This window comes from Nicotiana attenuata, chromosome 6, assembly GCF_001879085.1.
Source record: "Nicotiana attenuata strain UT chromosome 6, NIATTr2, whole genome shotgun sequence".
NCBI lineage: Eukaryota > Viridiplantae > Streptophyta > Magnoliopsida > Solanales > Solanaceae > Nicotiana > Nicotiana attenuata.
Window position 1 is genome coordinate 4,939,966 of NC_031994.1, and position 17,432 is coordinate 4,957,397.

The window sequence follows — 17,432 nt, forward strand, 5'->3', positions numbered from 1 at the left end:
GTGGAGCTCCCTCTCCTTCGGCAAGGACTATAGTAAATTGCTTAAGCTGAACTTCGATATTATCCTTCCAACATGCTGAAATCGAATCCGATAGTATCCATTCTAGGCCCAATGATCTTATCTCATCCAACACGACTACTCTGGTGACGTGACACATCAAAACAATCTAAAGCCACAACCCGTGCAATGCGCGCACCAATAAGCAACAATCCAAATGTACTTAAATCATGAAAAATGACTCAAATGAGAGAGCTGCACCGCAAGCTCATCGGTACCACCACAACACGATGCTAAGAACCCATCACACACCGTAGAACCAGAACACATGAATCTAACCCGAAGGATCATACCTCCACATAACTTTGCTGCAATGCGCGATCCTATCCAAATACTGGCCCACACGAAACACCTCAAGTCACCATGCTCAAAATCAACAACTACGCGCAATTTGATGTCTAGAACCAAGAGTGAATCACCATAACCACGGAAAGGCAAATGATGCGATGCCATACCAGCCCGAAAGAACATACCCGATGCGCAATCAATCGTGCAATACCTAGATACTCATCTCACTCAAATTCCGCTATAAATCTCAAATAAACCATATCATTTGTGCATTTAACCAACGAATCCCAATCCCGCGTAGCATATAAGAGTAGCTCACAAATAACCTCATAACACTAATAAGCTCAAGGACAACCAAATGGCACCTCTCTCAACAACAGCAGTTCGGAGTCAACATATCTGACTCGATGCAGAACACACACCCATGTTGGGCCTACCAATGAACCCCAAATTAACTCTAGTTACCCACAATAGATGAATAACTCTCCGAAAGTTCATAATGACTGAATCATAGCACATACTATCATCTGACTAGCTTGCCCACACCTTCACAGTCCATAACCATGAAATAAATTGCTTATGAGAACTCCCAGTCACCAAATCATAAAGCACACTAATCATCCTATCCGATCCCAACTCCATCGCCCGAATATCCAACACATCTCTAATACTCGATAATTTCGCGAGGGGGAAATTCTAAAAATTCTTCTGTGCCACCAAGCAAACTTTGAATATCAGCAGTTGACCAGACAAGATAGTGCCGCAATACCAATGAAGCATCCATAACTCAAACACATCGCCCTTTCTGAAATGTGTACCCCCTTCGAGCCACACCAATCAGTGATCTCATTTATCTAGTCATCTGAATCTGTCCATGCTGCCTGAGAATTTATAACCTTCCTTTCAAAACTGAATCGTGACCTTACACATGCAAATCTCAACTCCATACCACATACGGCATAAACTATACCATCCTATGATAAATATGAGAGCTTCATAATCCACTCCGAGCTACAAGCAACTACATACTCAACCAGCCAAGAACTTTTCCATTTGATCCCATCTAGGAGAAAATCACTATACATCCCATGCTCCTCTCGCCAGTAGAAAGTACATATCCCTAACCGCGGTAGAAATCATCAAGAACTCTCCGAATCCCATTTGCACGAAACCAAACTGTCAAGACTGAATCCTTTTAACTCAACCAAGCTACGCAAGCCATCAAAACCTAAGAGCTTTGCCACGAAACACCTGTAGAAACTCACTATCTCATAAACATCCAAAGAGCTAATTGTATTCCTTACAATGCCGATCCGACCTACTACCAAGCTATCCTATTTATTCAAGTTCCTTCTAAATTACCTTCAATTTGATACTTCTCCTCGCCATAATACCGCAAATCCTCAGCTCAGACTCACCACACGAGACCCAATCATAAGACCAAACCGCCCTAAGGCTCATAAACCGTTGTATTCTTCTGAAGCACCCCCAAAAGTACCACAACCGAGATACCCGCTCTGAAGAGACCATTCTGCGAATCTAAATCATTACCTTCGCTTTTGTGATACTAGTATGTAGAATCCATGATGATACAGAAATGCCACAAGTCCTGACATCCTCCCATATAAATCTCAGTTTCTAGCCCACACACATCCTGAAGATTCCCAATTGCCAAGTATAAATATCAAACTCATTAGAACCGTTCTCGAGAGTTATCCACTCTGCGTAAATCCCAATTAGACTGATCGAACGGACCGAATGACCTGTGCCCCATTAGCACTCCAACATCCAAGGAAGTAACCCATCTTAATGCAACCAGATAAATTCTTTCCCCACACACATTACATCCTTCACCAATAACAACTCAAAGCATTCCATGCTTCTCGCATACCTATAGAGCATAACACAACCCTTATCCGAGATTTCCTTTACTCAAGCCATCCTCGATCTCCAACCTTGCAAGCCATAACCGATTCACTCGTATACCTCAAACTGAACCCAATACAACACATAACCGTGCAATCAACTAATCAATAGCAGACTCCCCCACTTGGCTCAAATCCATAGATCAAAACTCACAATGCCCATACTCTATTACTGCCATAATACCATAGTAAGATTCAACCGAATCCTTCATACGCTCATGCAACACAAACCATCTAGTGTTTCAAATCATCTGCAATTCTCGCATTCACCCTGTAACAGTCAAGCTCATTCTCATAAGCGATCCAAACTCAAATTGTACTACATATGGTTCACTAGTAGAAGAAAACTCACTACTAAACAACATAGGGATCACACACCCTACAGGAGATAACCCATTTGCTTAGCCTTAAACCGATGTCTCTCTATACTCTTCCATAATCATAACTATTACACAATCACTAAATCTTTCTAAGTCCGAACTCATATCACAACATGAAATCTACTTCACTTCCCAACTAGACAACATGAAAAGGTCCTTCAACACACCCATAACTCGGGGCTACACATCAAATAAAGATGGAAATCAAGCACCAAATAGTTATTTCTACCCTCAAGCAAACTCTTCTTGCCACATACGAACAATATGAACACATCTCGCAATCAAATCATATTCATCACGTAGCCATCCAGCCACAATTCCCACCAATAAGGACACGAATGGAAATATAAGTCCCAAATGCACGTGCCCACACAATCAACGCCTCAGCGCTCAAGCTATAGGCAAAATCCGGCCTCAAGTCCTCTAGACTGGCCCAACATCAACACACAGAAATCACATCTCGCCCTTTGATCAGGGAATCACAAGTCATCAATGCACAGCTGATACCGAGCGTTCATGTGCACATACGAATGTGTGGAAGGAATTCAAAGAGTTACACTTCAAGCTGAATCAATGTCGCACGATAGGAATTCATAAATGTGAAGTTTTTCCTAAAAACGTTCCGCAGCCTCTCGAAGATAAGTACAGATGTCTCCGTACCGATCCGCGAGACTCTACTAAACCCACTCATGACCTGTGAGACCTATGTAACCTAGGCTTTGATACCAACTTGTCACGACCCAAAACCCGACCCGTCGTGATGGCGCCTATCGTGAAACTAGGCCAGCCTCCACTCGACAATCAACCCGATAATAATAAGTTTGAAAAACATTTACGAAAGTTTTTAACAGTTAAAGAACTATTTAAAACATAAGAAATTCCAAGAATAAATACAATCCAGCCCAAAACCGGGGTGTCACTGAGTGCATGAGCGTCTAAGGAAAAATACATAGTCTCATATAATGTCTAAGGGAACAACTAAAATACAACTGGAAAGTAAGGTGGAGAGCCAAGGCCTGCGAACACCGTTCAGGTACCTCAATAATCTTCTAAGTCAGAAGCCTCGATCAAACATCTGCCATTGGATCCAAAGTGCCTGAATCTGTACACGAGGTGCAGGGGGTAACGTGAATACACCAACTCAGTAAGTAACAAGTCCAACCTTTGGACCGATAGGTAGTGACGAACTCAACCTCCTCAAGGATAACAAAAATAATGTACAGAAATGTAGGCATGCTTTTAGTTAAATAAACAGCTCGAACAGTAAAACAGAGCAGGTATGAACAAGGTAAAGGAGTGTAACTCTGCTACATCTACATGTCAATGCACATGCTGTATGGAATGCACCATGCTGAGTGCCTCACGTGCCCACAACCTCAAATGCTCGTCCACTCAGTACTGTGTATGGCTCATACAGCGCAGGGAAGATCCATCCCGTAATATATACATCTCTGATAGCAATCACTCAGTACTGAAGAAGGCCATTCCAGCCTATGGAGAAGATCCATCTCCAGATAATATCAATAACAAACTCACAACCACTCGATACTGTATATGGCTCAAAAGGCCCAGGAAAGATCCATCCCGGAATATATACACATCAATGACAACAGTCATCCAGTACCGAGGAAGGCCATTCCAGCCTATGGAGAAGATCCATCTCCAAATATAAATACTTCGGACAAGATCCATGTCCAGGGAAGATCCATCCCTCAATACCATCAACTGCGCTCACTGGGGGCGTAAAGACTCCGGAGGGGCTTCTCTCTTTAGCCCAAGCATTATAACAAAGCCAACGAAGGCATGTTCAATATCTCGCTGCGGCGTGCATCCCGATCCCATACTGTCACTCAATATCAGGCTCTCGGCCTCACTTAGTTATCACTCTCCAGTCTCACACACACAGGCTCAAAATGTCGTGATACTAGCCCAAACAATGATATGATGTGTCAAATAACAATAATCGAGACTGAGGCATGATATAATATGCATGAACAGGATTGAGTACAGAATATCAATGAAGCAAATGATATGACAGCAAGAAACGACCTCTCGGGTCTCAACAGTATTGGCGTGAAGCCTTAACATGATAATTAGCATGATTTGCAGCTCATTTACTTAATCACATAATTACAACACAGATATCAGCAAGAAAGAGTCACTAAGCGGTGCCATGGAATGATCCAGGCCGCAATTCTCACGGTGCACGCCCATAAGCCCGTCACTTGGCATTTGCGGCACCTCAATAGTAATCATAGAACACATAGTTCGGGGTTTCGAACCCTCAGAACCAAGTTTGGAAGCGTTACTTACCTCAACCAAGCCAAAATCCTACTCCGTGTTGCCTTTGCATCTCAAATTGGCCTCCGGATGCTCTGAATCTAGCCACAACAATTCGATACAATCAACACGAGCTAAAGGAATCGATCCCATAAGAAAATGCTAAGCTTAATACCAAAAGTCAAAAAGTCAACTCAGAAGCCGAGCCCCGGGCCCACATCTCGAAATCCAACCAAAGTCACAAAATCCGACAACCCACTCGATTACGAGACTACCTATACTAGTTTCATTTAATTCCGACTTCGAATCGGCTTCAAATCCCAAATATTCATTTTATGAAGTTCCATAATTTTCCCAAATTTTCATCCTAAATCTCTACTCAAATGATGAATCCAACATTATATCATGGTATTTTAGCCAAAATTGATTTAGAATCACTTACCCCGATGGTTTTCTTGAAAATCTATCAAAAAATCGCCAAAGCCCAAGCTCTCTAGGTCAAAATATGAAATAAAACCCCAAATCTCGTTTTTATAGAGCACCTCTCGGATCCCCATCACCGCTGACCGCGGAAAAACCACCGCTACCGCGGTAAAACCACCGCTGGTCGCGCTTCTGGTGGCTGCACAGACAGGCCCTAGTATTTTGGACATAATTTCTCTACCGATGTCCAAATTATGACTTCTTTACCTTTATGGAAACTAGACACGCAGGGCTACAACTTTTGTTTTTGAATCATCTCAAAATTCCTTGTATATCAAAAGATATAGGCTTCCGAAGTCGGACCAACGAACTTGTGGATTCTCCTCCTGGACCGCCCCATCGCTCCTTTTTCCGCCCCAACGGTAAATTTAGGCACCAGAACCATTGCCTGAGTTCCGGTAATTCGCGGACTCGCTCAAAACTCACCCCGAAATACACCCGAGGCCCTCGGGACCTCAACCCAAACATACCAACACCTCCCATAACATCATTAAAACTTAGTCGAGCCTTCGAATCACTCAAAACAACACCAAAACACCAAATCAACTTCGGATTCAATCTTAAGAACTTAGGAAATTTCAAATTCCACAAACAACGTCGAAAACTATCAAATCACCTCCGAATGACCTGAAATTTTGCACACACGTCACGAATGACACAACGGACCTACTCCAATTTCCGGAATTCCATTCCGACCTCGATATCAAAATTTCCACTGCCGACCGGAAACGCCAAATTTCCAATTTCGCCAATTCAAGGCTAAATCTACCACGGACCTCCAAGTTCCATTCTAGGCGCACTCCTAAGTCCAAAATCGCCCAACGGAGCTAACCAACTCATAATGTCCAAATCCGATATCAAATACTAAGAGGTCAAAACTTGGTCAACCTTTCAAATTTAAAGCTTCAAGTTGAGAACCATTCTTCCATATCTATTTCGATTAACCTGAAACCCAAAACCGACGATTTACATGAGTCATAATACATCATACGGGGCTAGTCATGCCCGAGAACTGGCGAGCGAAGTGCAAGTGCTCAAAACGACCGGTCGGGTCGTTACAATTTTGTTAGTGTTAAGACATAGAATTTGTACTTTTCTTATATTAGCACCAAATTTATGATATTTGATAATATGATTGAAGCTTATGCTTTGCTCATAAATTGTCACAATAATTAAGTTTTCCAAGGGTTCCACACCAAATTTTGTAGTTCGTAATTGGCATGTCTACGTTAAACCCTTAAGAATGAAGAAATTTCTAGTAGGGAGCGTTTCCCTTTAATGATCCCTACACCGTACTAATCCGAATTAGTCGGTCCTTTGTATACTGAATATCAAATGATTAAAACAAAAATACATTTTTAATAAAAATATTTGTGCCCCTTTACCTTCAAATCATGGGTCCGCCTTTGTTGCTACCCCACCGAAGATTTTAAAAATCAAGATTGTAGGTTCCTGATATAAATTCTCGAGTCATGTATTACAAAGACACTATTCAAATCGCAAAGGAAAATAATAAATGTCTTTAAGAAGTTCCAATTAGCAAGAAAAAGAAAGGAAAAATCGCAAGGACAATGGGGAGACAAAAATTCTACCATCAGTGTCATTTTATGTGGTGAGAACTGTGGGGTCCATCCCATTGGTTGGCAATAGTTGGCAATAGCCTTGTGCCTATTTTGCCTATGAATTTACTTTGGCAGAGAAGCTTGGCGGAAGATTTTACTTGGAGCTAAAGTATGCAAAGATGTGGAGGAGAATTAAAATTCTGTTGTAGCATTCTTGGAGGCTACGTATTTTCTCCTATAAAAGGAGAGCTCTTTCACTTCTTTCAACACATCAATAAAGAGAGAAAAAAAAAAGAGTGAGGCATCACAGACAGGGTATAAGAAAATAGTCTGTGAGGAAAATAGAGAGTGTGAGCAATATTGTAGTGAGGTGGAAATATCAAAAGAGGGTTATCTCTTTTGAGTGTTGTAGTGGTCTTTGGAGTATTTTACTCGGGCCTCCAAAGTGTAAAAATTCCTTGCTATAGTGATATCAGTTGCTCCTCTCGGGGTCGTGGTTTGTCCCCTTATTCAGAAGGGTTTTCCACGTAAAAATCTTGGTGTCGTTGTCACTCTTTTATTCTTGTTGATTACCGTATCTCAGTGCTACATTATTATTTCGCTTTTATTACCGTGAATATTATTACTGTGGGAGATTTATTTCCAACAACTGGTATCAGAGCACAGGTTCTGCTCGTTCACATAAATACTATTCACTGTCGGTAGTACTATACTCGGCGAAAAATAAAAATGTCTGGAGTAAAGTACGAGGTAGCAAAATTCAACGGAGATAACGGTTTCTCAACATGGCAAAGAAGGATGAGGGATTTGCTCATCCAACAAGGATTACATGAGGTACTAGATGTTGATGCTAAAAAGCCTGATACCATGAAAGTTGAGGATTGGGCTGACTTGGATGAAAAGGTTGCTAGTGCAATCAGGTTGCACTTATCAGATGATGTGGTAAATAACATCATTGATGAAGACACCGCACGTGGCATTTGGACAAGGTTGGAAAGCCTATACATGTCCAAAACGCTGACAGATAAATTGTACCTGAAGAAGCAGTTATACGCCCTACACATGGGTGAAGGTACAAATTTTTTGTCACATTTAAATGTGTTTAACGGACTAATCACACAGCTCACCAACCTCGGAGTGAAAATAGAGGAAGAAGATAAAGTTATCTTGCTATTGAACTCGTTGCCATCTTCGTACGATAATTTGGCAACAACCATCCTGCATGGTAAGACTACCATTGAGTTGAAAGATGTCACATCGGCTCTTCTACTCAATGATAAGATGAGAAAGAAGCCTGAAAATCAAGGACAGGCTCTCATCACAGAAGGTAGAGGCAGGAATTATCAAAGGAGTTCGAACAACTATGGTAGATCCGGAGCTCGTGGGAAATCTAAGAACCGATCCAAATCAAGAGTCAGAAATTGCTACAATTGTGATCAACCGGGTCACGTCAAAAGAGATTGCCCAAATCCAAGGAAGGGCAAAGGTGAAAGTAGTGGCCAGAAGAATGATGACAACACAACCGCGATGGTGCAAAACAATGATAATGTTGTCCTCTTTATAAATGAGGAAGAGGAATGCATGCACCTGTCAGGTCCCGAGTTGGAATGGGTGGTTGATACAGCAGCATCTTACCATGCCACACCGGTAAGAGATCTTTTTGCAGATATGTAGCAGGTGATTTCGGCACGGTGAGAATGGGTAACACAAGTTACTTAAAGATTGTGGGGATTGGTGACATTTGTATCAAGACAAATGTGGAGATTTGCGGAGATTGGTTCTAAAGGACGTGCGGCATGTACCAGATTTGCGGATGAATTTGATCTCGGGAATTGCTTTAGACCGAGATGGGTACGAGAACTATTTTGCAAATCAAAAGTGGAGACTCACCAAGGGATCATTGGTGATTGCAAAGGGTGTTGCTCGTGGCACGTTGTACAGGACAAATGCAGAAATATGCCAAGGTGAATTGAACGCGGCACAAGATGAGATTTCTGCAAATTTGTGGCACAAAAGAATGGGTCACATGAGCGAGAAGGGATTGCAGATTCTTGCCAAAAAATCACTCATTTCTTATGCCAAAGGTACAACGATAAAACCTTGTGACTACTGTTAATTTGGTAAGCAGCATAGAGTCTCATTTCAGACATCGTCTGAAAGAAAATTGAATATACTTGATTTAGTATATTTCGATGTTTGTGGTCCAATGGAAATTGAATCGATGGGCGGTAACAAATATTTTGTTACTTTTATTGATGATGCTTCACGAAAATTATGGGTTTATATTTTGAAAACCAAAGATCAGGTGTTTCAAATTTTCCAGAAGTTTCATGCTCTAGTAGAAAGGGAGACGGGTCGAAAGCTAAAGCGTCTCCGAAGTGATAATGGAGGTGAGTACACTTCAAGAGAATTTGAAGATTACTGTTCAAGTCACGGGATCAGACATGAAAAGAAAGTTCCTGGAACCCCACAGCACAATGGCGTAGCCGAGAGGATGAACCGCACCATTGTTGAGAAAGTGAGAAGCATGCTCAGAATGGCTAAACTGCCTAAGTCATTCTGGGGTGAAGCGGTTCAGACAGCCTGTTACCTGATCAATAGGAGTCCATCAGTTCCGTTGGCGTATGACATCCCAGAGAGAGTTTGGACCAACAAGGAGGTGTCCTATTACACCTGAAAGTGTTCGGTTGCAGAACTTTTGCACATGTATCAAAGGAGCAGAGAACAAAGCTGGATGATAAATTTGTTCCCTGCATATTCATTGGATATGGAGATGAAGAGTTCGGATACAGATTGTGGGATCCTGTAAAGAAGAAGGTCATCGGAAGCAGAGATGTAGTCTTCCGAGAAAGTGAAGTTTGAACTGTTGCTGATATGTCAGAGAAGGCCAAGAATGGTATAATTCCTAACCTTGTTACTATTCCTTCTACTTCTAACAATCCCACAAGTGCAGAAAGTAGGACCGACGAGGTTGCCGAGCAGGGGGAGCAACCTGGTAAGGTTATTGAGCAGAGGGAGCAATTTGATGAAGGTGTCGAGGAAGTGGAGCACCCCACTCAGGAAGAAGAACAACCTCAAACTCTAAGGAGATCAGATAGGCCAAGGGTAGAGTCATACAGGTACCCTTCCACAGAGTATGTCCTCATCAGTGATGAAGGAGAGCCATAAAGTATTAAAGAGGTGTTGTCCCATCCAAAAAAGAACCAGTGGATGAAAGCCATGCAATAAGAGATGGTATCTCTACAAAAAAATGGCACGTACAAGCTGATTGAACTTCCAAAGGGTAAAAGACCACTCAAATGCAAATGGGTCTTTAAACTCAAGAAAGATGGAAATGGCAAGCTGGTCAGATACAAAGCTCGATTGGTGGTGAAAGGCTTCGAACAGAAGAAAGGTATTGATTTTGACGAAATTTTCTCACCTATTGTCAAAATGACTTCTATTCGAACAATCTTGAGCTTAGCAGCTAGCCTAGGTCTTGAAGTGGAGCAGTTGGATGTGAAAACTGCATTTCTTCATGGAGATTGGAAGAGGAGATTTATATAGAGCAGCCATAAGGATTTGAAGTAGCTGGAATGAAACACATGGTGTGCAAATTGAACAAGAGTCTTTATGGGTTGAAGCAGGCACCAAGGTAGTGGTATATGAAGTTTGACTCATTCATGAAAAGTCAAACATACATAAAGACCTATTCTGATCCATGTGTATACTTCAAAAGATTTTCTGATAACAACTTTATTATATTGTTGTTGTATGTGGATGACATGTTGATTGTAGGACAAGACAAGGAGCTGATTGCAAAGTTGAAGAAAGATTTGTCCAAGTCATTTGACATGAAGGACTTGGGCCCAGCACAACAAATTTTGGGGATGAAGATAGTTCGAGCGAACAAGCAGAAAGTTGTGGCTATCTCAGGAGAAGTACATTGAACGTGTATTGGAACGCTTCAACATGAAAAATGCTAAACCAGTCAGCACACCTCTTGCTGGTCATCTGAAGTTGAGCAAGAAGATGTGTCCTACAATAGTGGAGGAGAAAGGGAACACGGCTAGAGTTCCTTATTCTTCAGCAGTCGGAAGCTTGATGTATGCAATGGTATACACCAGATCTGATATTGCTCATGCCGTTGGTATTGTTAGCAGGTTCCTTGAAAATCCCGGGAAAGAACATTGGGAAGCAGTCAAGTGGATACGCAGGTACCTAAGAGGTACCACACGAGATTGTTTGTGTTTGGAGGATATGATCCAATCTTGAAGGGCTACACATATGCTGATATGGTAGGTGATCTTGATAATCGTAAATCTACTACTGGATACATGTTCACTTTTTCAGGGGAGCTATATCCTGGCAGTCGAAGTTGCAGAAGTGTGTCGCACTCTCTACAACTGAAGCAGAGTATATTGCGGCTACTGAAGCTGGCAAGGAGATGGTATGACTAAAACGGTTTCTTCAAGAACTTGGATTGCACCAGAAGGAATATACAGTCTATTGTGACAGTCAAAGTGCAATAGACTTGAGCAAAAACACCATGTATCATGCAAGGACGAAGCATATCGACGTGAGATATCACTAGATTCGAGAAAAGATAGAGGATGGATATATGCAGGTCAAGAAGATCCATACAAGTGAGAATCCTTGGGATATGCTGACCAAGGTGGTACCAAGAGACAAGTTCGAGCTATGCAAAGAACTTGTCGGCATGCACTCAAACTAGCAACCCCAGTGTTACCTCCTTCAGGTGAATGGGACTGGAGGGGGAGATTGTGGGGTGCATCCCATTGGTTGGAAATAGTTGGCAATAGCCTTGTGCCTATTTTGCCTATGAATTTACTTTGGCAGAGAAGCTTGGCGGAAGATTTTACTTGGAGCCAAAGTATGCAAAGATGTGGAGGCTACGTATTTTCTCCTATAAAAGGAGAGCTCTTTCACTTCTTTCAACACACCAACAAAGAGAGAGACAAAAAAGAGTGAGGCATCACAGACAGGGTATAAGAAAATAGTCTGTGAGGAAAATAGAGAGTGTGAGCGATATTGTAGTGAGGTGGAAATATCAAAAGAGGGTTATCTCTTTTGAGTGTTGTAGTGGTCTTTGGAGTATTTTACTGGCCTACAAAGTGTAAAATTCCTTGCTATAGTGATATCAGTTGCTCCTCTCAGGGTCGTGGTTTTTCCCCTTATTCAGAAGGATTTTCCACGTAAAAATCTTGGTGTCGTTGTCACTCTTTTATTCTTGTTGATTACCGTATCTCGGTGCTACATTATTATTCCGCTTTTATTGTCGTGAATATTATTACCGTGGGAGATTTATTCCCAACAAGAACGATATGAAAAACATGAGTCTTTAACATTTTACTGCATATTTTGCTGAGAGAAAAAATTGCAAGCCATATTAATACTACTAACAGATACTATACTGCTATAACTAGCAGAAATCGTGGATTACAATATCATTTGCATTCATTGCAGATCAAAGTAATGTGGGACTGTGGAGGGTATTCATTTATCACCCTAGATAAAATTCCTGATAGTGAACTTGATGAGACCTTAGGATCATTAGTGACACACGCCCACATCACACGTCCCGTTGTGTTTGCACCAGGTCCTCTATTTTTGAATTCCATATAGAATGGGCGAACTAGGGGCTCTCCCTGAAACTCTATCCAGCCTTTTGGATTTATCAATAGGTCTATGTAACTCTGCATGATCACAGTAGTTACCCCATGGTCGCCTTAAAGCTACTGCCTGTTGCATCTGAGCTCCAGCAATGTTTCGAAAAGTGATGTCTTGCGCCATGCATGAATCCTTGCCCATTCACCCCTTGAAAGAGAAACAAAATTAAACAGTCATCAGATCAATGATACAAATATTGTTGCATGCAACGTAGTAATACTTAACAAATTACAAATTTGATTAATCGGAGTAAATTAAGAAGGGTCAGTTTAATTACCTGTGTAATACGTCCCGAGGCCACCTCCATAGCTTGATATTATGGTTTTGTCCATTCCTTCTCCGACGAGAACTATGTTTGTTTTCCATTCTTCGATTTGGACATACTCGTTGTAGGTTTCTTGTTTTATTAGGATCGATGTAGTATAATTTTGTAATGCTGTTGTTTGGAGCTGCCGAGACTGCAGCCATTATTATATTGTCGTATATATAATTGCCTGATCCATCTAATACTACTATTGCATTCGGAGGTTGTGTTATTTGTTGGCATCCTTCTTGGCATAAAATGCTGGTTAACACAATCATGACCATATATATAGTAGTGGTGAAGTACGCCATTGATGCAAAATAGCAACAATAATCAAATGCAGTAAAACCGTGGAAGAGAATTTAAATGAAAGCAGTAATTTCGTCACTCTTTGATTTTTTTCGACAACAGAATCGAAACTCAACTCATCAATAGGAAGAGAAGATATTGAAAATTGGAATGAAGGATCAAAGGAAGTTGAACGTCAATATATATATAGCAACACTAGTTGGTCTAGTGAAGAAGAAATGGTAGTTAAGAATAATGAACATTAATTTTTGGGGTAAGTTTTTACCCTAATTGAGGTATAACTTAGGATAACGTTTACGTACGTAGTATAACTAATATTCTGTTTATAAGCGAATAAATATGTTCATAATAGAGCAATGGAGAAAATGGTATAGCTCTGTTTTTACAAGTTAAAAATTTACGCATATTATATTTCCTTTTTTGTCAAGTTATTAATTAATGGCAACGAAGAATGGTATAGCTTCCCACTACACGCATAAAATATCAATCCACGTATATATATATATATCTAAATCTTTCTTTTCAAGTAATTTTTTTCCTCTTTGTCAAATCCAACATCTTTCATGCTACTTACACTAGTACTAATTACTTAACGTGGGGCGAGGCATAAGTTCCAAAACATGAAGAATTTTGAGTTTGGGCGAGGGGTTTATTTGACCATTATGAAAAAATACAATGAAAGAAGTCTTATCACCTTTTGTTGTTCAAAAATTCTTTTATTGAAATAAGTATTATATAGTTTAACTAGAAATTGAAAATGGTAAATAGTGTGAAGCAAATCTAGCCTATTGTGAAAAAATAATTATATACAGTCGATAAACAAAATTTAGAAAGAAAATTAGGAGAGTATATATGCTTTTTAAATTAAATAAACAAGTTAATATTACCTCACAATAATTTCAAACTTTTCTAAAAGCATTTTTAATAAAAAAAATTAATTTGCAAGAAAGAGAATTAGTAAAGAACGTTATGATAATTGTTTAGAAGGTCCTACACATACACATAACACACACATGGAGAGAGATATATACTCATATCTTTAAATTGATGATTTAGTATTCATCATTAAATTTACCAAACGTTCAACATGACTAGTTTGTAATTTACCAACCAATTTCACCTGTATGTTGGTAAATTTTCCAACTATTTCAATATTAGTTGGTAAATTACCAACGGACTTAGGCTCTGTTGGTAGTAATTACTAACAAATTATACGTTATATGCAATATTATCAACTAATTCAAATCTGTTAATAATTTACAAACCACAATCTTGATTTGTTGGTAAAGATTTCCCACTGATTTAGTATCCGTTGGCAAGTTTACTAACAGATACCAATTGGTTGGCAAAATTAGCAACAAATTCTTCTGTTAGTAAATAGTTGGTTGGTAAGTCGTCACTAATTTGTTACTAAATTATACTTTATTACTATTCTTCCATCTAGCAAATATAAGTTTTTTCCGTATTAATTTTAATCATAGGATAACTTAGCACATGATGATTAGTAACAAAATAAGAGATAATACGGTACTAAAATTTTATCCCAAAATTATTTTTGCTTATCCATTGTACCAAACATCCCTCCCTCGGAGGTCAAGAGGGTAAAGCGTATTTAACATTTTTTGCAAATATTAAAACTATTGTATTTTGCCATTCTAAAATTAAATCCTAAAATAAATATAGCATCATGCGGTGTTAAGCATGACGTCATAATTTACAGATTACAAACTAGCAAAAAGCTACAGTATACGTTATTAATAATTGGATTGTGATAAAGACCAACAAAAGTAAATCGACACGTCACTGCTCTGCTAAAAGACTGACTCATTTTAGTCATAAGTCAACAACACCCCACTTCATATTTAAGACTTAAATTCAAGTGAAAATGATATTTGAAAGTTAGAGTTGTATCTGGACATGAATAGAATTTCATATTGTTTTTGAATTTTTATAAGTAATTTGAGTGAAAATTTTGAAAGACAATGATCACGCCCAACTATGCCCTCTAAAAAGGACTCTGCGGACGTTGCAAATATAACCCAAGTATTACGCTCAGGGTCGAATCCACAGAGAGTTAACCTATCAATCACTATCTTTAGACCCACTAAACTCATCAGAACCAGTTTCCCAGATGTTTGAATTACAGTTGAAGGTCGCTTTACTAACTACGATTGCAAGTAAATTAAACAGCTGTAAACTAAAATGCTATGGTTGTAAACAATGATGAGAAGAAGCTAAGGCAATAATTTCCCCTATTGAAGGAATCCCTTCTGTTTATGCTCATACAAATTTACCAACACATCTCTATCAATCATGAACGCTCATCTTACCATAAATCTCTCCCGAGTAATCACAGTAATATACTAATTGCACTCTCCCGAGATACACTAGCTTACTTTATTTAGCACAATTCACTTTAGATTACACCCAAGGCTTCGTTATCCCTAATCCCGCCTTTAAACCCGCGATTATAGATTCCTCTTATACTTTGGGAGTGGTGTTGTTCAACAATAACCTAAATATGCACTCTTTTCCAAGTTATGCACACTAAATAGGCACAACTAATTGAGGATCCTGTCAATTAACTACAACAAGCACAAAGTTGAACAAATAGAGATTGAAACTAGCAATTTGCATTCACATAAACAAGATGTTCATCCCCCAATAGGTTCCATCAAAGCCTTAGACAAAGGATTTAGCTACTCATGGCTATGGGAAAACAAGCTAAGATAGAATTCATCATAACTAGCAATAAAAATCAAAGAAAAGAACTATGTTTTTGGGTATTCTCTCAATAGTTTTTCTTGCCAAGATACTCTAAAATTCAATACATGCCTCTCTTGGGCGAAGTCTCGTATTTAAACTAGGGTTTAGGTCTAAAAATCCCGTGTTTTACACTTTAGTCCCTGAAGTGTTCTGCTTCCGCCGCGGTTCTTCCACGGTCGCAGTCAAACCGCGGCCAAATGCCTTCTCTGAATCTCATTTTATCTGCAGCTCTCTTCCACCGCGGTTCTACCGCGGTCGCGGTGGAACCGCGGTCAACACAGCTCTCTGAATCTTCAGGCCTGTTTTGCGTGGTTTACTTGGGGAATTTCACAGTTGACCTCTTTTTCTTCATTTTTGACTCCAAAAGTACTCCCTAGCCTTCCCTAGTCATATATCACCTGCAAATCATGAAAAGCACTATTAAGAGCATTTTGTTATCACTTTTATCATCAAAAGTATACAAGAAGGTGGCTATTTAAGGCGTGATTATAGTTAAATTCACCTATTATCAACACCCCAAGCTTAAACCTTTGCTCGTCCTCGAGCAAGTTAAACCACACTTCTAGGCCTAACCGTTTGATACATTACCCCAATTTATGTCACACTCGCCATTACAAAGGACCAACCTAAGCAATGCAACAATCATACCTCAGATGCAGACTCTCATGCTATGACATACTCGTGCTCACTCTAGTTACTCTAACAGAAGTGAAGATTTACCTTTTCTTCCTGGGTCACATGCCCTCACATCACAAGTCTAAGAGAAGTTTCCCGCACATAAAATTCAAACAATAAGGAACCAAGGATAGAAATAATTCACTCACTCTCAGCAAAGAGCATTCACATGCCACACAGACACACCATAAGCTTGCCCCTAGTGTAATACTCTACTAATCGAGTTGTTCAGTCAAAGATCAAGAGGTCTTCATTTGGTTGTAATGTAGGCTACGGGTAGGATATATGGATATAGTGACTAACCTCCCTAAGCACTTTTAATACACACTTCCTTTTATTTCAATTTCCATGCTCAACCCAATCGTTCTTCCACATTTTTGTTTCACGTGTGACCCCCACTTTTCTTTAGGTGCAACTGGCTTCTTTTTTTTTTCTTTTTTTTTCTTTATTTTGTTTTCTTTGTCTCATTTTTTTGTTCTTTTACAATGCCTGTGCACCAATCAAACCATTCATTCTTGATTCCCCTTTTTTTTCGCTAACTCCCTACTACCCCACACTTTGACTTTTGTATGTTCTTTAGTGATTCAAGCGCTTCTAGGAGGTATAGGTTCAAACAATCAAGCTATTCAAACACAGAGATTTAGGTCATTATAGGGTTATCAAAGAACAGGCTTCAGGCTCAAAGGGGTTAACTATGGCGATATATACAGGTGGATTCACAATTATATAGGGT

General features: G+C 39.7%; 1 protein-coding gene across 1 annotated transcript; it reads right to left on the bottom strand.

Moving 5' to 3' along the window:
- Positions 12,380 to 13,339, bottom strand: LOC109228153. The gene is made up of 2 exons (XM_019393330.1): positions 12,923 to 13,339; positions 12,380 to 12,792 (listed from the first exon to the last, which is right to left on the bottom strand). Exons 1-2 carry the CDS (start codon positions 13,258 to 13,260, stop codon positions 12,711 to 12,713), a joined length of 420 nt encoding a protein of 139 aa, XP_019248875.1. The 5' UTR covers positions 13,261 to 13,339; the 3' UTR covers positions 12,380 to 12,710.

Excerpts from the sequence above, each read along its gene's own strand:
- LOC109228153 (XM_019393330.1), bottom strand. The coding sequence starts at position 13,260 with ATGGCGTACTTCACCACTACTATATATATGGTCATGATTGTGTTAACC. Across the intron at positions 12,793-12,922 it reads CCTCGGGACGTATTACACAG|GGGTGAATGGGCAAGGATTC; the intron begins GTAATTAAACTG and ends TTCTCTTTCAAG.